A 26,734-nucleotide genomic window follows, 5' to 3' on the forward strand; every position below is an offset into this window, starting at 1 on the left:
AGAGACTTTATGCCCCTAGCATTTCTGGTCTACCCTGCAGGTGGGCTGAGCACTCTCCTATAGCCAGAGAAAGCCCAGGGAATGAAGGAAGGAGGAAGCTCTCAGGATGCACAGGAAATGTCCATCTAAGCGGCAGATATATTTTGGGTGGGCCATGAGTGTGGGAAAGGCAACTATAGTTACATCAGGCATTGCTTCTGTTACATCAGGCATTGCTTGTAAGGAAGCTGGGCCGGGTGTTCATTAAACACTAAATGTTCACTGAACAAAGACGGTAATGCATCCTGGTATCAGGATCACAAGATCTGTACACACACATATACACACACAAAATTGGATGTGTTTTCTAGCTTTGGTGCTTCTCAGCAGTGTGGATTTTGGACATGTTAGTATCATGCTTGACATTTCAGTGTCCTTGCTTGCGAAATGGCAGCAGTGTAGCCCCTTTCACAGGGTTTCCACAGGCTATAAAGGCAAATGCATGGTCAGTGCTGAGCAGAGTGCCTGCCATAGGGCGACAGAAGCAACACGGTAGCTATGCCACCCAGACCCCTCTGGATGACACCATTCTTCTTCTACTGTCAGGGGCCCCTGACAGCAGAATGGTCAGTCAGAGGACAAGCTGCAGCCAGCAGGACTGTGGAAAGAAGGGAGATAAACATCCCACAGAATCCTCCACCCCATCAGGCTGCCAAAAGTGACATCTCTTAGGTTTTGTTAATTCTGTCATTTGCTAGTATGCCTTTGCAAAAACACTTATGTTTTCTCCTTAAAGATTAGTATCTGATTCCCCAGATGGAAAGGCATTGAGCGGCTGTCATATTATGTGTAAACATCTCAGACTGTCTAATATGATACCAAAAATGAGGGGTTTTACACATTTGCAGCAGCAATAAAACTATCAGTAGTTTCAGTGACAGTTATTATTTTGATTGTCAACCTAAATCTGTCTCTGCCTTGCAAAGGCCAGTCCAATAACCAGAAATTAATTAGCCCCCTGTGCAGATGGTGGGGACCAGTGGCAGATAGGGGTCGAGAGACAGTGAAGCAAGCCTCCTCCTTCTCTCTGGATTCTTCTACAGCTATCCTTTGGAAATCAGAATATCACTTGACTTTGATTTTCCATATATGGGTTTGGAAAAGCATGTCTTTTGCATGTTCTAAAAAAACATTGTGCTTAAAGCCTAAGCATTAATTTGTTGAAGTGGGTTGTAATTAAAACACACTCAACTCTTTCTGTTACTTTAAAAAATGAACTTGAATTGTTGCAAACAAAAAGTTCATAATCAAATATCAACCTAATATTTCCTGCTTTTCCTCTGAAATGCTTCAGTTCAGTTCAGTCGCTCAGTTGTGTCCGACTCTTTATCAGGCTCTAAAAAAACTAATAATAACCACAGTCACAGGTACCAACGAGCACCAGGCTCTGCATTCAGTACTTGGCACGGATTCCTTCTTGATTTTTTTTTTTTCGTTTTTAATTCTTACATTAGCTCTCTGAGTTTGATAATCATTTTCATTTCAGAGACATGAATTTAGTTAACTTTCCCAAGAATCCAGCTAATACATGTAAAAGTACGATTTAAACAAACGTACGAGATGGCTGGATGGCATCACCGACTCTGTGGACATGAGTTTGAGTGAACTCCGGGAGTTGGTGATGGACAGGGAGGCCTGGCGTGCTGTGATTCATGGGGTCGCAGAGAGTCAGACACGACTGAGCGACTGAACTGAACCGAACGATAAAGGCTAATACAATTTTGCCAAGAGAACGCACTGGTCATAGCAAACACCCTCTTCCAACAACACAAGAGAAAACTCTACACATGGACATCACCAGATGGTCAACACTGAAATCAGACTGAGTATATTCTTTGCAGCCAAAGATGGAGAAGCTCTATACAGTCAGCAAAAACAAGACTGGGAGCTGACTGTGGCTCAGATCATGAACTCCTTATTGCCAAATTCAGACTTAAATTGAAGAAAATAGGGAAAACCACCAGACCATTCAGGTATGACCTAAATGAAATCCCTTATGATTATACAGTGGAAGTGAGAAATAGAGTCAAGGGATTAGATCTTATAGACAGAATGCCTGATGAACTATGGACAGAGATTCATGACATTGTACAGGAGGCAGGGATCAAGATCATCCCCAAGAAAAAGAAATGCAAAAAAGTAAAATGGTAGTCTGAAGAGGCCTTACAAATAGCTGTGAAAAGAAGAGAAGTGAAAAGCAAAGGAGAAAAGGAAATATATAACCATTTGAAAGCAGAGTTTCAAAGAATAGCAAGGAAAGATAAGAAAGCCCTCATCAGTGATCAATGCAAAGAAATAGAAGAAAACAATAGAATGAGAAAGACTAGAGATCTCTTTAAGAAAATTAGAGATACCAAGGGAACATTTCATGCAAAGATGGGCACAATAAAGGACAGAAATGGTATGGACCTAACAGAAGAAGAAGATATTAAGAAGAGGTGGCAAGAATACACAGAAGAACTGTACAAAAAAGATCTTCACAACCCAGACAATCACGGTGGTGTGATCAATCACCTAGAGCCAGACATCCTGGAATGTGAAGTCAAGTGGGCCTTAGGAAGCATCACTATGAACAAAGCTAGTGGAGGTGATGGAATTCCAGCTGAGCTATTTCAAATCCTGAAAGATGATGCTGTGAAAGTGCTGCACTCAATATGCCAGCAAATTTGGAAAACTCAGCAGTGGCCACAGGACTGGAAAAGGTCAGTCTTCATTCCAATCCCAAAGAAAGGCAATGCCAAAGAATGCTCAAACTACCGCACAATTGCACTCATCTCACACGCTAGTAAAGTCATGCTCAAAATTCTCCAAGCCAGGCTTCAGCAATATGTGAACCGTGAACTTCCAGATGTTCAAGCAGGTTTTAGAAAAGGCAGAGGCACCAGAGATCAAATTGCCAACATCCGCTGGATCATGGAGAAAGCAAGAGAGTTCCAGAAAAACATCTATTTCTGCTTTATTGACTATGCCAAAGTCTTTGACTGTGTGAATCAGAATTAACTTTGGAAAATTCTGAAAGAGATGGGAATACCAGATCACCTGACCTGCCTCTTGAGAAACCTATATGCAGGTTAGGAAGCAACAGTTAGAACTGGACATGGAACAACAGACTGGTTCCAAATAGGAAAAGCAGTATGTCAGGGTTGTATATTGTCACCTGCTTATTTAACTTATATGCAGAGTACATCATGAGAAATGCTGGGCTGGAAGAAGCACAAGCTGGAATCAATTTGCCGGGAGAAATATCAATAACCTCAGATATGAAGATGATACCACCTTTATGGCAGAAATAGAAGAAGAACTAAAGAGCCTCTTGATGAAAGTGAAAGAGGAGAGTGAAAAAGTTGGCTTAAAGCTCAACATTCAGAAAACTAAGATCATGGCGTCCGGTCCCATCACTTCACAGCAAATAGATGGGAAACAGTGGAAACAGTGAGAGACTATTTTTTGGGCTCCAATATCATTGCAGATGGTGACTGCAGCCATGAAATTAAGACGCTTACTCCTTGGAAGAAAAGCTATGACCAACCTAGGTAGCATACTAAAAAGCAGAGACGTTACTTTGCCAATAAAGGTCCATCTAGTCAAGGCTATGGTTTTTACAGTATGGATGTGAGAGTTGGACCATAAAGAAAGCTGAGTACCAAAGAACTGATGCTTTTGAACTGTGATGTTGGAGAAGACTCTTGAGAGTCCCTTGAACTGCAAGGAGATCCAACCAGTCCATCCTAAAGGAAATCAGTCCTGAATATTCATTGGAAGGACTGATGTTGAAGGTGAAACTCCAATACTTTGACCACCTCATGCAAAGAACTGACTCATTTGAAAAGACCCTGATGCTGGCAAAAATTGAAGCTGTGAGGAAAAGGGGACGACAGAGGATGAGATGGTTGGGTGTCATCACCAACTCAATGGACATGAGTTTGAGTAAACTCCAGGAGCTGGTGATGGACTGGTGTGCTGCAGTCCATGGGGTCGCAAAGAGTTGGACATGACTGAGCGACTGAACTGAACTGAACCAAAACTGCCTTCAGAACCTCTGTATTTAACCACCATGCTATTTGGTCCATAAGAAATCTCTGCAATTCTATTCAGTCCAAGCTGTGAGCTCACCTCATTAATAATGACAATGATGGGGGAATTGCAGCTTTCATGTGTATACCCTGTGCCAAGTGCTCTACAGATATTGTTTCATTTAATCCTACAAACTAAAATAGGTGTTATGGTGGCACCCATTTAATAGAAGAGGAAACTAGGCCCTGGAAATATCAAAACTTTCCCTACATTCACAGAGCCAGTAAGCACCAGAGTCCACCCAATCTCAGGCTTGCCTTTCTTCAAAGTATCTGCAGTTAGCCATACAGATATTGTGACTCCCTTGAAGGCCAGCCTGCATGACCTCTCAGCACTGGGCATGCTCTTCCTCACGTCCACAAGGGAGCCCTTTCCCATGTAGTCCCCATCATCTTGCTGCTCTGCCCACAGCTGACTGGGCCCAGAACCAACACTTGATTCAGGTAGGTCTTCCACCGGCTGGCTGGAAGCCCACGGGTGATCTAGAGAGGGCACCCTAGCCTGGATAGTAGTAGATCAAATCCTTTTAGGCAGCTCAAAAGCAGAGCAACCAGGGAGAATGCAACGGACCCTGGCCTGGGTAGAAGCCATGAATAGATGACTCTGTGAGGCAGCAGAAGCCATATACAAGAGAAGTCAGCTGCTGTGAGTAGGAAGAAGCTGGCAGAAAGCGAGCCAAACTCCAGGCTGTTATGCTGAAAACTGCTCCACACGAAGCCTCTCTGTAGCCGCTGGCCCAGGTTCCCAGGTTCCCGGCTTCCTACTTCCCTCTATGTATCAGAACAAATCTTCATTCCTGGAGACAACTGCGAGTCCCTGTGGATCTCATCTGCTGAATAAACCCATGCACCTCATGAATTAGTCCTTGGACGGGATGTAGTAATGGAAGGTGCTCGCAGACTCCTGCAGGAGCTGAGCAAGCCTGCCTGGGGGCACATTCCCACTCTCCTGTTCTTCCAGGTTGTGGCCTTGAGTGGGTTGCCTCCCCTCTGGGACCCTCAGCCACCCCTCTGTGTGATGAGCCGCATGTGAAGATGAAATGAGGCGCAGTGCGTGAAGCTGGGGGCCCAGGGCCTCAGTGCATAAGGGTCCTTCATGAGCGCCCGTTGTACTGTAGTCGTTGCCCTGAGCTGCCCAGCCACCTCGCAGCTCGGAGGCAGGAGGACCCGGGGAGGAGAACACTCCAATGTGACAGACAGCCCACGCACACTAGTTGTGTGATGTGAATAAAAGAGGCAACTGGAGGTGGACATGCCCTTTGCAGTGAGAAAGCCCACGGCTGAGAGGGCCTCCCTGCCTCCCATCCCCTTGGTGCTGTGGTTCATGGGATGGAATTGGTTCTACCGGTCAACATGTGAAGATGGAGATAAAAGAGCTGGCCAGAGAAAGGCAGTCCTTCTTCCCCGAGTAGCAGTGAGAAAGCCGCTTTCCCAGAGCCTTTATGTGGTTTCCCACACAACACTCACGTCTTCGCAATATTGTACATGAACAAAATGTGCCCAGGAACCTCTTTCCCCTCCTCCATCTACACTTCAATTTGGAGTTAAACATTTGGGGTGGGGGTGAGGGGTGGTGGTTGGGGATTTAGACACATCCCTAAAGCTTCTCTAAAAGGACTGAATCAACACAAACATATTGAAGATATATGAGCGTCCTGGGCATCATGGAACCGAGAAGTTAGAGGGCATCAGAGGATCCCAGGTCATGGTCAGGGCATGGCCCACTCCAAGTGCCCCTCGATGGATTCTGGATTCTAGGTAGGGGTGCAGCAGTCTCCTGGGACTGGAACCTGGTGCCCCAGGTGAGTGTCAGGATTAGATGTGCTATGCTGGCTAAAATACCCGTGGAGAAGCCTCCTCTGGGTGATGGGTTTTGGAGTAGGTGGGATCTACAAAAAGGAAGTGGGTGGCAAAAATTAACGATGGCAGGAGAAAGGGGGAGTGGGTGTCAGTGATCACTGGCAAACTGACAGAAGTGGCCCCGCACACTGACTTCTCCGCTCAACTTTCCAGGGTCAGCTACCAGGACCCTACTGTGTACCTCGTGTGTGCTGGAGATGATATGAGATCCCCAGATATGTCACTGGTAAGGCAGATGAGATCCAGTCCAGGTGTGTCTCTTTTGTGAAATAGGGTGAATATTCCCAGATCAAACGGATGTGAGAGCTAAAATAATAGTTAACATTTATAAAATGCTTTTTATATGCCAAACACTATTCTAACTACTTTATACATATTATTTCTTTTGATCCTCACAAAAATCCTTTGTGATAGGTCTTATTATTATCCCATTTTACAGTGAGAAACAGTCCAGAGCGGTTAAGTAACTTTACCTGAGGTGATGGAACTATTAAATGGTGGAGGCAGGATTTGAACCTGGGCAGTGTAAATCCTGACTTCTCTGGGCCTCCCTGTGCTCTGAACTCACTACAGTGGCTACAGCACTTGGTCAGGCTTCCATGGGCACACTTACTGTCTCACCAACAAGACAGTAAGCACCCTGCCTTCTGGCACCATGGTGTGGATGGGCCTTCCTCCCGCTAGACTCTGATGCCCAGGACACTCAGTATGTTTGTGTTGATGGACTCCATTTAGAGACGCTTCAGGGATCTGTCTGAATCCCCTACCACCACCCCTCACGCCCATCCCAAATGTTGGCTATTCATATCAAAGTGCAGATAGAGGAGGGGGAGAAGGGTTTGTAGGCATATTTTGTTCATTTACAATGTTGCAAAGAACTTGATCATTTAAAAATTAACCATGCCACATGCATCAGATCTTATTGAGTGTTCAGTTCAGTTCAGTCACTCAGTCGTGTCCGACTCTCCGCGACTCCATGAATCACAGCACGCCAGGCCTCCCTGTCCATCACCAACTCCCGGAGTTCACTCAAACTCATGTCCACAGAGTCGGTGATGCCATTCAGCCATCTCATTCTCTGTCATCCCCTTCTCCTCCCGCCGTCAACCTTTCTCAGCATCAGAGTCTTTTCCAGTGAGTCAACTCGTCGCATGAGGTGTTGCATTGTACCAAAAAGAAAAATGCTCTCACAGGAGGTGTTTCCTTCAGTAGACATGTCACTCTGTCTGCATACACAAGCAGTGCACAGTGGAGGAGACATTCAGATCCGGAAAGCTCCATTCCCTCCTCCAACAAGCAGATAGATCATAAATGACTAATACATACATACATAATAAGCAACAACAGGGAAATTAGAAAAGCAGAAAATCATAAAAAATATATAACTAATAGGGAAGAAAGAAAGGAAGCGGCTTCCCTGGTGGCTCAGATGGTAGAGAATCTGCCTGCAATGAAGGAGACCTGGGTTTGATCCCTGGGCTGGGAAGATCCCCTGGAGAAGGGCATGGCAACCCTCTCCATGGAGAAATCCGTGCACAGAGGAGCCTGGTGGGCTACAGTCCATGGGGTCGCAAAGAGTCAGACACAACTGAGCGACTAACACTTTCATTTTCAATAGGGAAGAGAGGAAGGAAGCAAAAGAAGAAGGAAGGGCGGGAAGGGGGGAAGAAAGAAGGAAGGAAGAAGGAAGGAAAAGAAGACATTGTAACATCCTGGGCAACCAACATAGGAAGTGTGCTTTGGCCACGTGAATGGATGGAGCTTAGGCTGCATATTTTTAGAGAAGAAAAAAATGATATTCTGGGAAATAAGTTCTGGCTGACACCATGGTGTATGCTCCATTTGTCCAATGTACGTTGAAATCTTCCACTAACTAGCTGCATGACCTTGGGCAAGTCACCTGTTTGGGCCTCTTTAAGTTATCTGAGCCAAAAAATAAGCAGTTTGCACATCCTTACAATGCACTTCATAATACAAGCCTCTCTATTTCACAGGATAAAGCATTAAAGACTAAGAACATGGACTCTTAAATGAGAAATTAATATTAAGATGAGAATTTAATATTAAAACTACTTAAAAAACTCATATATTTCGAAACTAAATGTCCACTTGTAAATGACTGGTGTATTTAAGAAGCCACAACAAGGAAAATTAGAAAATATTTGTAATACAATAAAAATGAAAAGAGAATCTACCAGAATTTGTTGCAAGCAACTGAAGCTGCTCAATGCAGTTAAATACAATATGGTGTTTTGAATAAAGTATAAAAATAAATAATGGACACTAACATAAAATTCTGTGAAATCTGAACAAAATCTGTACCTTAGCTAACAGTACTGTATCACATGTTAATTTCCTTTAAAAACAACAACAACAGTATTTCAGGTCTACCATATCCTTCCACTTATCTCTACATTCATTCTATTTAGTTTTGAGTGTTTGATATTAAAATTCCAACTAAAAGTCTTAATTTATCTACTTAAAAATAACTGAATATGCAATACAACTAAACGTAAGTTTGTTCTGTATTTTTCAAGTCTCCTGTAGATGTGATATCGTATTTGCATAATTTACAAAAATGCAATAACGAAGTAAGCAAAGAAAAAAAAAAGAACACAGACTCATTGCCTGGTTTTGCTGGTTTTGCTCGTAACACAACACCAAGTACTACAATGCGAACAACATGTATCCTGTGTTTCAGTTTCCTCATGTATAAAATGGGGGTTACAACACTTAATCATATCATAAAGTTGTTGCAAAGATTAAATGAGCTAATACATCTAAAGTATTTACCATGGGAGAGTAATGCATCTAGGTATACAATCTAGGTGTGTGATACATGTTAGCTATTATAACACCATACAAAATGCAAAAACTGTGAAAAAATTTCAAGTGCTCTGTAAATGGAAGGGATCACCATGGTTAGAAGATGAAGGAAATCTACAAACTGAGCTATGTGCCTGCAAGAGAAAAATAGCCCTCTTTTCTGGTTGACACCAGGCACATGCTTCTGGAGTTTAAGGTTACCTTTGTTGTCTGCCCCTGGAGATGCTCCCATTGCCTGAATTCTTCCCAGGTATCAGCAGTGATCTAAGGAGTAGTTTATCCTCACATACACACACACAAATACCATGAAATGGATATTATAATTATCCCTATTTTGCAGATCAGAAAACTGAGATGCCAAGAGGTTAAATGACTTCCCAGGATAAAGAAGGTGGCAGAACTAAGTCTGAAACCCAGGCTGTATTTCTGAATTCAACTTATTTAATTTATTTATTTTATTGGAATATAATTGCTTTATTACTTTGCCAACAAAGGTCTGTCTCGTCAAGGCTATGGTTTTTCCAGTGGTCATGAATGGATTTGTTGGACTATAAAGAAAGCTGAGCAACAAAGAATTGATTCTTTTGAACTGTGGTGCTGGAGAAGACTCTTGAGAGTCTCTTGGACTGCAAGGAGATCCAACCAGTCCATTCTAAAGGAGATCAATCTTGGGTGTTCATTGGAGGGACTGATACTAAAGCTGAAACTGCAATACTTTGGCCACCTCATGCGACAAGTTGACTCACTGGAAAAGACTCTGATGCTGGGAAGGATTGGGGGCGGAAGGAGAAGGGGACGACAGAGAATGAGATGGCTGGATGGTATCACCGACTCGATGGACATGAGTTTGGGTGAACTCCGGGAGTTGGTGATGGGCAGGGAGGCCTGGCGTGCTGTGATTCATGGGGTCACGAAGAGTCGGACACGACTGAGCGATTGAACCGAACTGATAATTGCTCTATAATGCTCTGCTGTGCAATGAAGTACATCAGATATATATAGACATATATCTTCTCCCTCTTTGCCCTCCCTCCCACCCTCCCCACATCATGTCCCTCTCGCTCATCACAGAGCACTGAGCTGAGTTTCCTGGACTTTATAGCAGTTTTGCACTAGCTGTTTTCCACATCATAGTGTGTATGTGCCAAACCTAATCTCAAATGTAGGAAATTAAGTACGCAGCAAATCCTTCAGAGATGCAAATGTTTCTATTTAGTAGATGACTCCAGTCTCTTAGGTTCCCTTGCCTGCCTTTCTGCTCAGTTGCCCAGTCCAGGACATTTGCATGTGCTCCGCTTGACTCGGCATGCTCTGGTTGGCCTGGCACACTCTTCTCCCAGCTCCCACCCCAACACTTGCTTTTCATCTCTCAGAGCACAGATCTGGATCACATCTTACAGTTCTCTTAATAAAGTACCTCTCTTATATAACCCTGCCATAAGTTTACATTATTTATGAGATTACTTGATTAGTTTGTCTCTTCAACTGGATCACCAAAAAACAGTGACAAGCACCCTGAATGGTGTTATCTACAAGCATATGTGTATGCGCTCAGTCGTATCTGATTCTACACCCTATAGGGTGTAGCCCACCAGATTCCCCTGTCCATGGGATTCTCTAGGCGAGAAGTCTGGAGTGGGTTGCCATTTCCTTCTCCAGGCAATCTTCCCAACCCAGGAAATGAACCTGAGTCCCGTCCATCTCCTGCATTGGCAGGCAGGTTCTTTACCACTGTGCCACCTGGGAAACCTTAGGTCCCTTAGAAAACTATATTCTAATTTTGCAGGTTTAAAGAAGCAAGGACTATTGTATTGCCTCTAGGGTCCTGTCTCCCCTCAAAAGACTAAAGTCTGTGGCTAGCTGGGATTTCAGATGGGAATGTTCCTTCAAAGCACTTCCATGTGTTTCCTCTAGGATGACTGTTGGCAGCTGAGAAGGGGAGGCCGGCCTGATCAGGGAGGGCCCTGCCTCTCAGGGTGTCCATCCTTCTGACCCTGTATCAGCTGCGGACGTCTGTGCATTTGCTTGTCTGCTCATCATCCATTTCTGGTAGTAACTCTCAAATTTTCCTTTGAAGAATTACTCCCGCAGCCTCCCCCTTTGCTCCCAGACTTTGTAGTTTGGATAAAACTAGCCACAGCCTCCCCACTTCCAAAGGTGTGTCATATGAACCAAGCCTGATGAAACAGCATATTTCTTTTCACTGGCCACAGAGTTTTATGGATTGGGATGTAGCTCAAGCCAGATCTTTGAAAATTATTCTGGGAATTTTGCTGTACCTCTTGAAAGAAAAGCTTCTTCTTTCTACTGGGGCTGCTAATCCAACAAGACATATTTCTGGAATTTCTGCAGTCAGGTTTCTACTGCAAAGACAGCATCTGCCTTAGAACGAAGCCAATAGAGAAAAGAGCAGAGATAGAGATACAGATTCCCTGCAACACTGTTTGAGCACCTAGATATATCCATGCCTGCAGCCATAACCCTGGCTTTAAATTGCCCGAGCCCATAAATTCTCTTTCTGTTTGGCAAATTTGAATTGTATTTCTTTTAAAAAAAATCCTAATCAATAAGTACCCATTGTTACCAAACGGGAGACGTACTGGTGAGGGATAAATCAGGAGTCTGGGATAAACACACGCACATGCAACCATATATACGATAAAAGACCAACAAGGACCTACTGTGCAGCACAGAGAACTCTACTCAGTATTTTGTGATAATGTATACGAGAAAAGAATCTAAAACAAAATTAATATATGTATAATCACTTTGCCATACGCCTGAAACTAACACAGCACTGTAAATCAACTGTACTCCAATACAATTAAAATATTTTTTAAAAACTTAAAAAAATATATACCCATTGGTTATACAGAGCTTATTACAAAGCATCAAAAACAGAGTTTATTATATACATGTTTATGAATGTCAGGTTCCGTGTCAAGAGTTAGAAATACTGAAATAAGCTGGACCTAGTTCTTGCCTTCAAGAAGCCAATCTCGGGTGGCAAGAACAGTCCAAACAAGAGACAATGACAGTACAGGGGTAAGTGCTATAATGTGGGGGTGCGTTAACACAGGCGGGGACATGCTCTCCCACCATAAAGGCATCCCAGAAGATGCCACAACTGAGAAATTACATGGACGAGAATTTTTAGGATGCTTTTGTGTTGAGCTTTGTCTAAAAAGGGGGAGAGTCATAGTTTCTGCAGAGTCATAGGAAGCATGAAACAGTGTTACAGGAACAGTTGAGTGTCTCTGAAATGTAGGGTGAGTCAAAGATGACTCACTTGGGTGCTTCATGGAATTGGGCAAAGCCCCAGGACATTACTGACCAACTGGCAAAGAGTGAAGGGAACCAAAGGTGGTTTGGGAGCTGGCTTCTTCCAAACACAGATGAGTAGATGGACACTGACATGAGGTGCCACCAGCTGCATCATTTGTTGAGCTCAGGGCACAGTGAAAATGCAAGTCTCCTAGTCCAAAAGTATTAAGAATTCAAGATGGTGCCAGCAGGGCCCTTTAGAGTGCAGGGGCCTCTGCAGCTACACAGGTTGTATGCTCAGGAAGCTAATCCTGACATAGGGCTAGGGACAGACCTGCCTCTCATCTGTAATGTGGCCGGGCCTAATTCCCACCAATGCCTTCAGAATTGTAAAAGCTAGACTCCCACCTGAGTGATGTGAACAGGGAGAATCAGTGCCACATAAGCCCGGGCTAAGAATTCTGACATTTTTGTTGCTGGGCTGATTTTCCTCTTCCCAGCACAAACACCAATGCAGAAACATTTATCTCTTTCTGCCTTGACAAACCTCTCCTCCCCTTCACCAGCTCCTAAAGCTGGCCCTAAGAGCAAGAGTGTCTGCAAAGTCACTTTGCTAGGCACATAGGCATCCGGATAACAGAAAAGCAGCTTTGCAGAGGTAAGAATAGTAAGGGGTGGAAGCCATCTGGGACTGGAGTAAGGTCCTGGGCAAACATGAGATAGAAATTTCAAGACTGCAAATTTCAAATCTGTATCTAGTGACAAACTTATTAATGTTTAAATTCTTTGCTCATTGCTTCCCACTGAAGAGATTTCTGCCTTTGCACGTTAACATCTCCTCTTCTTCCATCCTTTCAGGACATTTCTGTCTTTGCCAGCCAATTCTTGGCCCTTGGGACACAGAGCAAGAGCAACAGGTAGAGAGAGACAAAACTTCTTGCCAGTGTAGAGTGAAGAGTCCCCATGGGAATCATGCGTGCATGCTCAGGGGCTCAGTCATGTCCGATTCTTGGCAACCACATGGACTCTAGCCCACCAGGCTCCTCTGTCCATGAGATTTCCCAGGCAAGAATACTGTAGTGGGCTGCCATTTCCTATTCCAGGGAATCTTCCTGACCCAGGGATTAAACCCATATCTCCTGCATTGGCAAGCAGATTATTTACCACTGAGCCACCTGGGAAGCCTTTCCGTGGGAAGCACCTAAAACAAATACAAGAAGTCAAAGGGAAGTGAGAGCAAAAGGAAAGAGAGAAGCTCAGTGGACCCCAGTTTTAAAAGCGTTTGTGGATGGGAATTGAGAATAAGGTTGTGAGAGAGACTTGGGTAAACCATGAGATAGGAGAGGTACAGGAGAACGGAAAAAGGGAATATTAGATAATATTGCTGAGTGCTTTGACTTGAACTTCACTTTGATGAAATAACATTATTTGAGAGAAAGCATTAAAGATGGACATTGCTCACAGTTACTCTTGTCTATTGGGCTGGACTATGTGGGATCTGAGTTAATCTTGGGTTACACTTATATTCTATGAGATATTAATAAGTACTGTATACACATGCTGCTGCTGCTGCTAAGTCACTTCAGTCGTGTCCGACTCTGTGTGACCCCATAGGGAGACATAAATACATGCACACCGAATGATTCAATGGGCAAGTAAATCTGTGAAATGTTGTGTCCCATATCTTCCTCTTAGAGAATCCCATACATCCCCTTAGCATTTTCCTCTTAGAGAATGCATTAGCATAAAGGCTCTGAGAAGTCCTATACTACAGAAAACTAATCAAAGCTGTTTAATCCAATGGTTCCTAAACTTATTCTACCATATGTCACAGAATATATTCCATTGTTTTGAATAAATTTAATACAGTACAATTTTAATAAGGCTGATCTTAAGCTCTCCTGTCTCAAGGTTTAGAGAAGGTGTTGTAGACGAAGTATATTTTAACTAGTATTGGAAGGATGGGGAAGGAAGGGAGTAGCCAGATCAGTATATAGAAAGGAATGAAGAATAATGAATAAATAGCCCAAGACTGGTGAGCAGTTCCCTGGGGTTTCAATGCAGAAAGAAAGCATCTGTTGCACTCCAATTTACTTTTGCCGGGGAGAAACTCTCCCCACCTCCTGCCTCTCCCAGGATGTCACGTGGGTGCTGAGAGGCCCAGGCCCTGGAAGTGGGGGCCACTCACCTGTTCTGAACCATGCTCATGGCCACCCAGTCCACAGGGTACACGTTCTTCCCAATGAGGTCCTTGAACATGATGAACGTCTCCATCAGGAAGTCCTGCAACAGCACAGCAAAACACACCTGTCATCTTGCTTTACAGGAAATGACTGGAAGGACCTAGAACTTGTGAGTTGTTCAAACTTTTTCTTTTTTGGAGGTGCAGAAAGGGAAGGGGCATAGCCTTTCATTATGTAAACCCAATGAAACCAGTAGAGGTGGACTTTCAAATGAAATCTTACAACTGATTACCGGGAGACTGTTTCACAGATATAAGTGGAACATGAATATGGAATGTGAAAACCCTCTCAAAATAAAGCACTGTTAATTCTGTCTTTGAGAGTAAAGGAGTAAATGTATTCATTGATATGGCAATTTCATAATCATCTTGCCAAATATGTATTTGAGGAGGAAATAATCTACACTTATGAATGCATCTCAGGTCATTGAGCAAACAAACTATTATTAAAATGAAACATCTAATTGCCGCACTGTAAACACAGCTAATTCACATGTCACAGGCACGTGCATGAGCAAGCTAGAGGGAACACGACAGGGACTCCCCCTCTCCTCTGAAGAGGTCCAAAGCGCACCCCAACATGCCCCACCAGGCTTTGCGGTGGCTCAGGCTTGTTCTCTACCTTTGGAGGACACAAATTCAAGACAAATCCAGATAGCAAAGGGAAGAACCCCTGACACAGGAGGAAATGAAGTTATCCCGCCCACTTGCTTTGTGTGGGTGTGCTCAATTGGTCAGTTGTGTCCAACTCTTGGTGAGCCATGGACTGCGGTCTGCCAGGCTCTTCTGTCCATGGGATCTTCCCGGCATGAATACTGGAGTGGATTGCCACTTCCTTCTCCAGGGAATCTTCCCAACCCAAGGATCGACCTGGCATCTCCCACATCTTCTGCACTGCAGGTGAATTATTTACTGCTGAGCCACCCATTTGCTATAGGCAAAATTTAAAATCCATAGGAAACCTGTTCAGAGCTCTTTCCTTGAACCAGTGGTTTTCAAATTACTTTAACAGCAGAATTCTTTGTTTGGAGAAAATCTTACTTGGAACCTGATGTATAAAACAGATAAAAGTAGAAACAGCTCTGGTTGAAGTATGCACGTATATATGCGTGTGTGTGTGTTTATGGTAGAAGACAGTGAGGGTGGGAGAAACATAATTTGAAAATCACTGCTTAAGTTCGACTGTAAAATTCTGGAAATGAGATTGGCTCCTTTCCAGCAATCATTGTTTCTGGGGAAATTTACCTCAGAGACTAAAGTCCCAGTTTCCACATCAGCAGAATGGGGATAACACCTGCCTCAAATGGTTGATTAAGTGCACACTGTCTCTGAGATGCTCCACACAAAGCCCAGCCTACTATGAGTGTTCACTAGACGCTCAGGATGACGGTGGTGAGTATAACTGTCCATCCTCAGGGTCACCTGGGGAGGTGTGGATGTTGCCTTAGGCACAGTCCCTTCCTGTGGGAATGGAGAAGACCTCTGCCTCACAGACGGAAAGCCCGGCTTCTGACTGGGAAGGTGCAGCACGGTGCAGGCGTTCCTACACCACAGTAGGAAAGATGGTAATGGCTCTGCCTGCAATGCGGGAGGCCCAGGTTTTGTCCCTGGGTCTCAAACATCCCCTGGAAAAGGAAATGGCAACCCACTCCAGTATTCCTGCCTGGAAAACCCCACGGACAGAGGAGCAGGGCGGGCTACAGTCCATGGGATTGCAGAGTCGGACGTGGCTGAGCGACCAACACTTCGTTACTCAGCATGGTGTAAGGACGGGAACAGAGGTTCAGATCCTCCCTCTGCCGTATACTGCTGTGTGACCTTGAACAAGCAGCCTGGAGACTTGTAAAACATGACTGCTAGCACCTCTGCCATGCCGCTGGAGGAACGGTTAAGAGCTGTATAATTCAATACATAGCAGTCTGTTTCCCACCATCCTTTCCACCCTTTCTTCCACTGAAGATCGAAAGTGAGGGATCCAGTCTCTCTATTTCCATGTCCCATGACACTGAGGAGGGAGAAAACCTTAGGTTATTTAGATTTCCTTTTGTTTCATTTTTTGTGTGTATAACCAGAAAGCGGTTCTCTTTCTTGCCAATCTTACTCCAGTGAGGAGCCCTCAAAGCTAAGTGGCTGAAGGGACAGGATGTTAGTTTCCTACTGGTTCTCCACTCTGTGAGCTTGGCACAATTCTGGTTCCTTGTGTCCTTCAAGGAGAGGTAAAAATGAGCCCCTGGCAGCAGAAGCCCTGAAGCTGGAGGTAATAAGGAGACAGTGACAAAGTTTCCATGCTGAGGGTAAGGTGGCTGCTGCGCTCTGGGGCAGCTTGGGCTGGGCTTTCTTTTGATGACATCATCTGCTGCAGAGGTACAGCCCCCCAGCCATCCGCCACAGCAGACGGTCCTGTAGCAAATGAATCCTGAGAGGCCAGAAGAGGAAAGGGCTCAGAGACCAGTTTTCTCTGTGCATGTGTTATTATAATACAATGATGGCTGCCTTTTACTGCACTCCTACAATGTGAGAGCTACTGTGCTCTCATTTAATCCCTTCACAATGCCGTGACATAAATTATATGATCCCCACTTTACAGATGGGTAAACTGAGGTTTAAGAAAGGTTAAGTAGCCCACAGTCGCAGCTGCTGCTGCTGCTGCTAAGTCGCCCCAGTCGTGTCCGACTCTGTGCGACCCCATAGACGGAACCCCACCAGGCTCCCCCGTCCCTGGGATTCTCCAGGCAAGAACACTGGAGTGGGTTGCCATTTCCTTTTCCAAACAGTCGCAGCTAGCCAGTGACAAATCCTGGATTCAAACCTAAGACCGTGTGATTCCAACACTCATGCTCTTAAGCCTCACAATGTCTATGATTCATCAACAAATATGGTTTCAAGTCCTATGCAGACTAGACACTCAGGGCTCACATCCGACATGGGCTAAAGATGTATTTCAGGAGTGATATATACAAACCTAAGTGGTAGTGAGAAACGGGAAGCATGCGGACATTTCTGCAAACTTAGACCCACACACATGTAAGGTTCATGGGAAGATCTTCTTGCCCTAAACTCTCAAGAATCTAAAGAGCACAATGTGTCTCCCAACACTGCCCCAAAGCATTCTGTACACTCACCACAAGTTCAGAGCTGGTCTGGAAGGTCTCAATATAGAAGGAATAGTGCTGGTCGCCCATCTGGTTTAGGATGGCTGTCATACATGCTACAAAGTGACTCTGCAAGAAATAAAGATGCCATGAAACAGTGGAGAGGTGGACCATGAGATTCATTTTCTCCATTTACTTGACTTCAGACTCCATCCCAGGCTAGTATAACCCCTCTCCAACCCACCCCCTCCAGGGGCGGAGAATTTCTTCTGAGCAGATGAGCATGTGAAACTTCTCTAAGAGTAAATGTCTCCTTATGGCTTATTCATCAGCTCATTCATCCAAAAAAGCATTTATTGAACACCTATTATGTGTCTAGGACTATAATAGGAGCTCCAGATATAGACAATAAGGACCTGATTCATTGCCTCTCCAGTTGCTTTATATTGGGAAAAGAGCACTGTATTGATGTCAGGAGATCCAGCTTCTATCAACATTCTGAAGACAATTGATTTTCTGGTAAACAATTTTGCATGTCTCATCTCCAATTGTTCCATCTGTAAAGTGGGACAATAATCCACCCATATCTAACCCCAGAGATGTAGTGTAAGGATCAATGGCTTCTATGCCATTAAGTTCCCTATAGGAGCATCGGTGGCTGGACCATGAATCAGCCAGTGAGAAGCCAGCAGCTATCAGGGATAATGTCTGTCAGCAGAACTGAGGGGGATCTACTCTGGGAACCTGGTGAAGAAAGAACTGACCACACATCCACCAGCTGGGGAAAGGCACTCGAGAGTGTCTCCTGTAAGATCCCTCTAGGCTGCCAACTTAATCAAAGGAAGTTCCCTGTCAAGGGCAAGCCTGTGGTGGATGTAAGCTCGGGCTGATGCAAGTGTCTCCAGGGATCCCCACCGCTAAAGGGTGTCAGATATAACACACCATAGCTGTGGGTCTGGAAGTGTTGTGCTTGAATCAAGTATTATATCTGTATCACAAACTACTATCTTTGTTTAAAAACAAAACAAAACTGCTAAAACCAAGTGATGAAAAAATTCCCCCCTGTTATAAAGACATAATGTGAAAAGACTCCTCCAATGTCAGGTTTTCAGCTCAGTGACAGTGTTAGAAGGAGCAGCCTTGACGTCCCTGGGGAGGCCCCTCTGCGTGTCTCCACAGGAAGGCTTTTGGGCAATTGAATGTTCTTCAAGTTCACACTCCCAAAAGTAACTCCCAAAGATACGGATTCTCAATTGCTTCTAGGTCCTTTCCAGTTAGGACCTTAGGGATAGCATGCTTTCCCAGTCAGCAGGACTAGCTATGTAATTTGTGGGGCTCAGAACAAAATGAAAATGGAAAACTACCTGTAAAAATTCCTCTGAATTTAAAGACAGCCACAGGGCCCTTGTGAGCACTGGACCAGGGCACACGCCAGGGAAGGCAGCGCTGCCTATGGGTGACCACCATACACACGCACCACAAGTGTTCCTAGAACACGCAGAGCTGCAGGAGTGCAAGGAGCAACGTCAGTGACATTGCTGGGGATTGGGACCGGGAACCTTTTCCCTGGGGGCCAACTGCCTCAGCCACCCTGGTGTCCAATCTTCCCGCCTGCTGAGGCCCCCAGCGGGTGGTGACGAGTCTGTGAAATTATCCATCCCTTTCAAACCAGACAGAACACCACCATCACTGCTAACTTCACCAAGTCCCACGGAAACCAAGAAACAAGTTTATTATTGTTTATCCCTCCGGGCAGGCTAGATGCAAGAGGGGACGAATCTTCCGAGTTAGAGGTGTGTGTGGGGGGGGGTGGGCACACACGCGTGTATCTCCTCTACTCCCTCCATCTCTTCTGTGAGGAGCTTCCTCCAAGAATTCAGCCAGTGGCCACTAGAGGTCTTTCCTATTCACATGGTAGCTGCCGTGCAGTTTTTTCGGCTTTTTATTTATTCCTACGTGAGCAGACCCACTACACTTCTTGCATATAAACAGTGAAAATTACAACATAAAGGACTTATTATTTCTTCTTTTGGAGTAATTCTGCTGCTGGCCAAAGCCTGGCTCGTTTTGCAAAGAAAGGAAGGACATTCTCTGCAGGTAATTCCACTGCTTCAAGGTAAGAGATCTGGGTAGGTTTTATTTTTTGTGATCCATCATCCTTTCAGAGCAAATGCTATCATTTCTTGGACAATAGTTTACTTTTAAAGCTGGAGCTTAAATGAGCCCTGGGATTGTGAGCTTGTGTGTCTGTGTGTGTGTGTGTGTGTGTGTGTCTCAGAAAATCCACCATGGTCGAAACTGCAGGCTGCCCCAAATGCACAGATACAGATACGGAATGCTTGTTATTTCCAAAGGCTTGATTTGAATTTGAAGGGGGTGGGGGAAGCAAGCAACAAATCTCAGAGGTCAAGCTGCCTGGAAATTATCTTGAAAAGGCTACTTGTCTTAAGCCTTCCTTAGAGAAACTTCCATGCTTCATTTTAAATGAAAATAAAAGGGGAAGGGGATTCCCGTGCCCGTCTCATTTGGAGAGAGTGACTATTTTATGATAGAAACCACTATCTTTTTATAAGGACTTGCTCAGTTCATCGATCAATCAAAATTACTTTTACCAGCTTGTTCATCTCTTCGTTCTAACTACCCCGTAGAAAAACCTGGCTGAGTGCCTTCCAGCAGGATCTGTAGTGTGTTGTGACTGAAGTTTGGACAAGTTACCTGCATTTGGCTGTTAATGAGAAACGACAGTGCTTTACTTCCAACTGGAAGTTTTCCTTTTTTTCTCCTATGGTGTCTAGCCCACTTTAGTATCAAGTCTGTCCGAAATCAAACCTATGTGACTGACTGATTTGTGAAATGGCAGGAGACACCAGCAGCAGGTTCAAATTCAGTAAAGGCTCTTCTTTGTCATTTAAATTAACAGCCAAAAACCTCTGTTCGTCACACAATGAGAGAATGATGGAACCACGCTGTGTCTCTCTCACAGGCACCCCCTTTCCAGCAGAGCCGGCAGCTCAGCAAGCCACTTCTCTGCTCCCTGTCCCCTTCCCCCTTCGCAAGTTTGAGACCTTCTGCATCCACCATGTCTGAATGTTTAGAAAGAGCTGTAGGGGTTGGGCGTGGGGGAGATCAGACTGCATTTGCTGTAGAAACTCAGACCTTCCTAATACCGACACTGCTCAAACTTTACAGTGTTGGAGCCCAAACTCCCAGCCCTGCCAGCAACATGGAAAAGCCTGAAGGCAGCCTGGGGGACAGAGGGGCGGACGGACCCCCTGCCGTTCAGGCTGACGAGAATGTCTTTCTTGCCATCCTTGGTGGAAATTTTGTGGTCAAAAGATATTTACTACCAAGGCATGAGGCAGCCACTCATCCATACCCGAGCAGCATTCCAGTTGCCTGGATAGGAACCTGCTTCTTAAAACCAAATGGCAGGGGGACCTGCATATTAAATTCCAAAGAGAAATTGTATCTGAGATGCTGGCACAAACCAGGCAGAGTCACCTCAGCTCCATTCGGGGTGGCTTAAAATGTAGCTAATGAATCACAGCAAGAAGAGACATGGTTTGAAACTAGGTCAAATGTGTAAAAATAAATGCAATCATTGCCGGCACTTGGCTGATGAGGGGCTACTTAACGCCTTGAGTGGCAGGGCTTATTTGCCGTATAGAACCCTCTTCAGTGATCCACGACATTCAATCCTCTTAATTAATTCAGCCCATCAGTAAGTAGGGAGGTCTTGCACACCTGGGAGAGAATTGAAGCTCCAAAGGGAAACAGCCAGGGTCTCTTCGCTGTGTGATGGCAAGAGAAAATGAGAAACCCAATATTGTGTCATTAGTATTAATTAACTGGGATACTGGGTGATTGCGATCAGGAGAGTAGCTCTCTCCAAATCAGTTTACTCCTGTGCGTAAAAAACCATCATCATGATCATCATATGACCATCGTCATCCTCCTCCTGTTATTGACAAAGCCAATGGCTTTGGTGCACAACACTCAAACATATCCATTTAACCTCTTCTAAAGCAAACACACCTACACACACGGTTAGGACCCTGCAGGGCTGAGTGAGCCAGGAAGAGGCGAGCAGCCTGCCCTACCTTGAAGAGCTAACAAAACGAGGGGAGAGGGGCATGGTGGATGCGAATGCACGCCTCCCCACCTGAGGTTAGTGGGAGTGATGAGATCTCAGAGGGAGGGAAAGAGCCAACTTCGGGAGCTTGCTACCTAAATGCCAGCATTACTATGCGATGCCAGCTGGTGACACGTTGCCATAGTAACCTCAAATAATGTGCTCTACCAAAATAAAATAAAATACAGAGCGCCAAGGAGAGGAAACAAGGGAGGAAAGTTTGCATGCCGAGGGAGATGAAAAGTTTTACCTCTGGGGCCATCCATTTCATTTGGACACTGAGGAGCCGAATGCCGTGCTCAGGTTGCGTCTCCACTCACCCGCATGTCTACCATGAGGTTACATAACAGATTTGACTTTGGGGTAGAATTGGTACTGTCTTTATGATAGATCCAGGACCGGAGGTGGGAAGCTATGGTGTCAAGAAAAACTAGGACTCTAAAACCCCTTCATCTTAGCAATTTGTCAGGAAGCTGAGAGTTACAGTTTGCAGCAGTCTTTGGGGAAAGTAGTGTATGCAGTCTGCCTTAGCAACCATTACGAGCTGGGCACTGTGGTAGGTACCCAGGTGCAGCAGTGAGCCGGATGGATAACATTTTCTCCACAGAGTCTACATCTGGTTCTGCCATGATGCAGAACATCATGTGGAGACCTAGGAGCCAGACCGCCCGAGTTCAAATCTCAGCTCTATCTATTACTAAGTGTGTGACCTTGAGCAGGGTCTTGCATCCTAGAGTGAAAGGGAATAGAAATAGTTCTTACTGCGTACGTTTTTGGTGAGAATTAAATCAATCTGTGTAAACCTCTTAGAACATAAAAAGCCCTCAAAATGATCAGCTATTAGTATTATTGCTGACTCTGGCCCTGAAAAACTGTGCAGATTGGCTAACTGAAATTTCTGACCTGGACAGATGAAATGAGGACTCCAGCTACCCCTGACTGTCTGTGGATGCATCAAGCACTCCCAGTCACGGCTTGGGACACGTGGCTAAGTGTCCTTTGATTCTGAACATGGCTTTAGTCAACAACACGTCCAAAGAAAAGCTGTTTAGTAAATAGAGCGTGTGTCTCTTTGAGCAGTGCATGATGGGAGGTTCTTTTTATTTGGGACAGTTGCTGGCAGGTAGGATAGGATGAATGACAAAAGTGCCCAAATTGTTCAAAAGCCTGAAATGTAACCGTCTTCATCGGAAGCTTAGTACTCCAGCTGTCTGGTTTTCGGAAGTGCCTCTCCTTGTGTGCAGTGACATTCTTTGGTTACCCAGGAACCCTGCTGTGTCATAGAGTAAACCAAGTCACCTTCCTTCAGGGAGAAGATTCTTAATGGGCACAGATCCAGGGGTTTTGTGTAGCCTGTTCCATGTCAAAGCGCAACATCACAGGAAGACAGGAAGGTGCCACTTAGATGCTGTGCACTCTGGATACAGCTGGACACATTCTGTCTGTACAACACAGCAACTCTTTGGAGCTAGCTATGTGCACCCCTGCCTGGCACTGTGGGCATTAATGATCAGCTCTCCAGAAACACTAGGGCCAGACGGAACCGCGGGCACAGCGTATCCTCAGAGAGCTCTTCTCACTGATGAAGAGCCAGTGGGGAGAGGTAACAAAGCTGCTTTGAATCCAGGCTGGAAGGGCAGACTGAACTGGCCACACACTCTTCCTTTGAAATGAACACTTTCTGATCTTGGTTGGAGCCTGTGCAGGTGGCTCTGTAGTGTGGGGTCACTTTAAATCTTCCAAAGGATACCATGAGGTGTTTAATCACAAAGGGAGGTGGAAGGCAAGCAAATCCTGTTCATTCATTCCTTGGGCTTAGGACGCTACCTTTATCATCTCGTTGAGTCATCTCAACAGCCTCATGAGGTCAGCTTTATGCCCGTTTTACAAATGAGGAAAGTGAGATGCTTAGAGGTCAAGCAGTTTGCCTAGACAGACATTTAGAACAGGATGGGGCAGGAATAAAACTCTGGGTCTTTCTGACTCAAAAACCTGTGTCCTTTTTGTAAATCCATGTTGTTCCTGGTCTCATCACTGTCAGCTCCATCTGGGCAGAGCATTTTGTCTTTTATTCATTGCCATATCACCAGAATCTAGACTTGAACTTGCACATAGTATAGGTTCAGTAAATTTCTGTAAGATGAAAGACTGAACTTCTTATAGTATTCTTCATCTTTAAAATAATGTTACAGGGCTAACGCCCCCAAACTCTGAAAAGTTAGGGTCGTGTGTAGAACATCTCTGCCTTAGGAGAGGACAGAAATGAAAGAATTTTTGCTCTACTCCTGGATTATTGTTCTTATTCCATCTAAGTTATATTTGATTTAAGCCAGAGTGAGATCATGGTTTCACACTTTCCTTAATTTAACAACTATTTCTTGAGTGCTTACTACGTTCCAGGCATGGTTCTAGGTGCGTTGGACAGTCACGAATGAGATTAACAAGGGCTTTGTTCTTAAGGAACTCACACTCCCACTAGGTAGAGGGTCAGGGATGGGGAAACATACCACAAGCCAGTGAATACATGAGTAAGGTCATCTGCTGCTAATGAAATATTACAGAGAAATGAGATAGAGATGGGAAGGGACCTGTTTTCAATAGAGGAGATGAAGGTGGCCTCTTAGAGAGCTGATACTTGAGTGGAGATCTAATGATGAGAGCTGGTCATGTAAAAATCTGGCAGAACAGTATTCCAGGGCAGTTAAGTAGCAGATGCAAAGGCCCTGAGGTCAGATGTGCTTGGAGCGCTGGAGAATCCAAAAGAAGGCCAGAGGCAAAAGTGAGGCAAGGCAAGGAGAAGAAGGTGAGGCCAGAGAAACACCCTGAGGGCCCCGAAGGTCAGGAGCAAGGGCCTGGGTTTTTTCTAAGCGCAAAGGGAGGCCATCGATTTGGGTTTTAAGAAGCTCACGCTGGCGACTGTGTGTTTCAGGGACCTCCCTTTGAAGACGCAATTTGTGTGTCTTCCCACACTTTTCCAAGACACTGGAGTTGTTTTCCAGGTGTGACCATGCCCTCAATGTCAACTCTCCTGGTTTGTGGTAGCATCACCACTTCTCAGCAAGCATTTCTCACTAAATGACTATTTTATAGCAGACTCTTGGCCTTTCTTCAGCAGGTAAAACTCTAGTTTTACATGGATCTCAATTGTCTTCAAGTTCACTGGTTTGTTTCCCTGTCATTTAGAGCTGAATGAAAGGGAGGGAGTCTGCTCTGGCATCTCCCAGTCTATGATAAAAGCCATTTGAGCCCATGAAAGTTGAGAAGGCTGCTTGCCAGGAGAGGGGCTATCATTTAGGACACCTAAGTTTTTAACTGAACACAAGATGATTTTTCTAAACGTTTCTAATTACATCTGTGGAGATGTGGGTGGGGAAGTTCACAAATGTGACAGAAAAAGGAATTGTTTCAGGAACAAGGATTTATTCTCAGCACACACACCAGTGATGGTCTTCCAAGCTTTACACTGAATGCCTCAGGAAGGGCTGCACAGAAAAGCTTGTGTTGAGTCCTAGACAGAACAGTACTGTTCTCACCTCATGTGTTCCTGAGAAAAACCAAAGCCAGGAGCATCACTAGGATGCAGGCTCTTCATGAACAACCTAAGCAGCCTCTCCCCTTTTCCTGCAAACATTTGTATCCAGGTTGCATAAGACACCAAGGTCAACCTTCAGCAGGAAAAATTGTTGTAAAAGTATATTATGACTCATAAAGAAGGTACTGTGGGCTGAAGGATAACGATAATGACTGTAACTTCAAGGTCTAAGTGTGTGTCGGGTAGTATGCTAAACCCTCTGCTGATCCATCAGTAAGGACATTTTACAGGATTGTGGCCTCAAAAGGAAAGAGCTGGGAGAGAGAATTAGTATCGAACAGGCATTCCTATATCAGACACTGCGCTAAAACACGTCAATTGTCACAGCAGCTACCAGTTACTGAGCGCTTGCTATAGGCCAAGCACTGTGTGTCCCTTATTTCAGTGAATCCTCCCAACATTCAATCAAATTTGGTAAAAGTATGTGTACTTTACAGATGAGGAAATCAAGGAGCAGGGTGGTAGCATGACTTGGCTGACTCAGCTTAATTCCAGAATATTGTTTCATAATCATTACATCATCTTATTAATATGAAAAGCAATACCTCAAAGTATCAGGAGGAAGGAAGTGCATATTTCACTCCACTGTGCCTCCTGCCTAACCTTGAACACTGTGTGTGTGCATGTGCTCAGCCATGTTAGACTCTTTGGGACCCCACAGATTGTAACCCACCAGGATCCTCTGTCTGTGGGATTTTCCAGCAAGAGTACTGCAGTTGGTTGCCATTTCCTTCTCCAGAGGATCTTCCTGACCCAGGGATCAAATGTGTCTCCTGTGTCTCCTGCATTGACAGGTAGATGCTTTACAACTAGGGCTCCCTGGGAAGCCCTAACCTTGAATATTAAGAATATTCAATATTCATTTCAATCTAATAAACATCTAAATGTTAAGGATATTCTAAAATCTCTTGTGCCTAAATAGAGATAGAAGGATGGGTGGGGAGATGGATTGATGGAGCTAGGCTGGCAGATTACATAGGCAGATAGACTAACTGGTAAGCGTTGTCACATGTTTATATAAACAAGACTATCCCTCTAATGACTTTGGACTATGGCTTAGGAGTCTCCATGATTTTAGGTTCAATTGAGGATAACCCCTTCATTTTTTGCATTGCTTGCGGTTTTGAAGGTCAAGAAGGGTCAGTAAGGAATGCCAACACCAAGTATTAGGAAATACATGTAGTTTCTCATAGAAGCAGCTTTCCTGGAACGCACTGGATATACTAAGTACTGGGATCAAGTGCCTGCTCTCTTCAACATGCTCTGATCTTCGGAGGAGTTGCTTTACCTCTTGGAGCCTCAGTTCTCTGGTCTCTGAAATGGGGATGACAGTGCTGACTACAGGACTGCCGTGAGGACGCAGTAGAAGGCGGGTGCAGCAGGTCCCTGTGGATACCGGCGACCTGAGAGGAACTCAGACAGCCCTCCCGCAGTGCTCAGCCTCAGCCCTCTTTGTGGTCTCCAGGAACAGTGAGCTGGTAGGCGGGGAAGTGTGGACTCAGCTTCCGGCTGACTCGTGGAGGATGATCTAAGCCTCCCCATGGACCTGGGGAGCTGCACTGTGGGTGATGACTGACACGTGCTCTCCATGCCCTCTGTTTCCCTGCACAGAGA

General features: G+C 44.9%; 1 protein-coding gene across 1 annotated transcript in view; it reads right to left on the reverse strand.

Moving 5' to 3' along the window:
* Window positions 1–26,734, reverse strand: part of DOCK2 (dedicator of cytokinesis 2) — a 473,020-nt gene that overhangs the window by 92,617 nt on the left and 353,669 nt on the right. The window contains exons 28-29 of the mRNA XM_055421792.2: window positions 17,427–17,525; window positions 14,251–14,345 (exon numbers count right to left, since the gene is read on the reverse strand). Of these exons, the coding sequence (XP_055277767.2) occupies window positions 14,251–14,345; window positions 17,427–17,525 (194 nt within the window). The remainder of the gene's footprint in view (window positions 1–14,250; window positions 14,346–17,426; window positions 17,526–26,734) is intronic.

This window comes from Moschus berezovskii, chromosome 18 (assembly GCF_049115385.1).
Source record: "Moschus berezovskii isolate FMDL1 chromosome 18, NW_MosBer_1.0, whole genome shotgun sequence".
NCBI lineage: Eukaryota > Metazoa > Chordata > Mammalia > Artiodactyla > Moschidae > Moschus > Moschus berezovskii.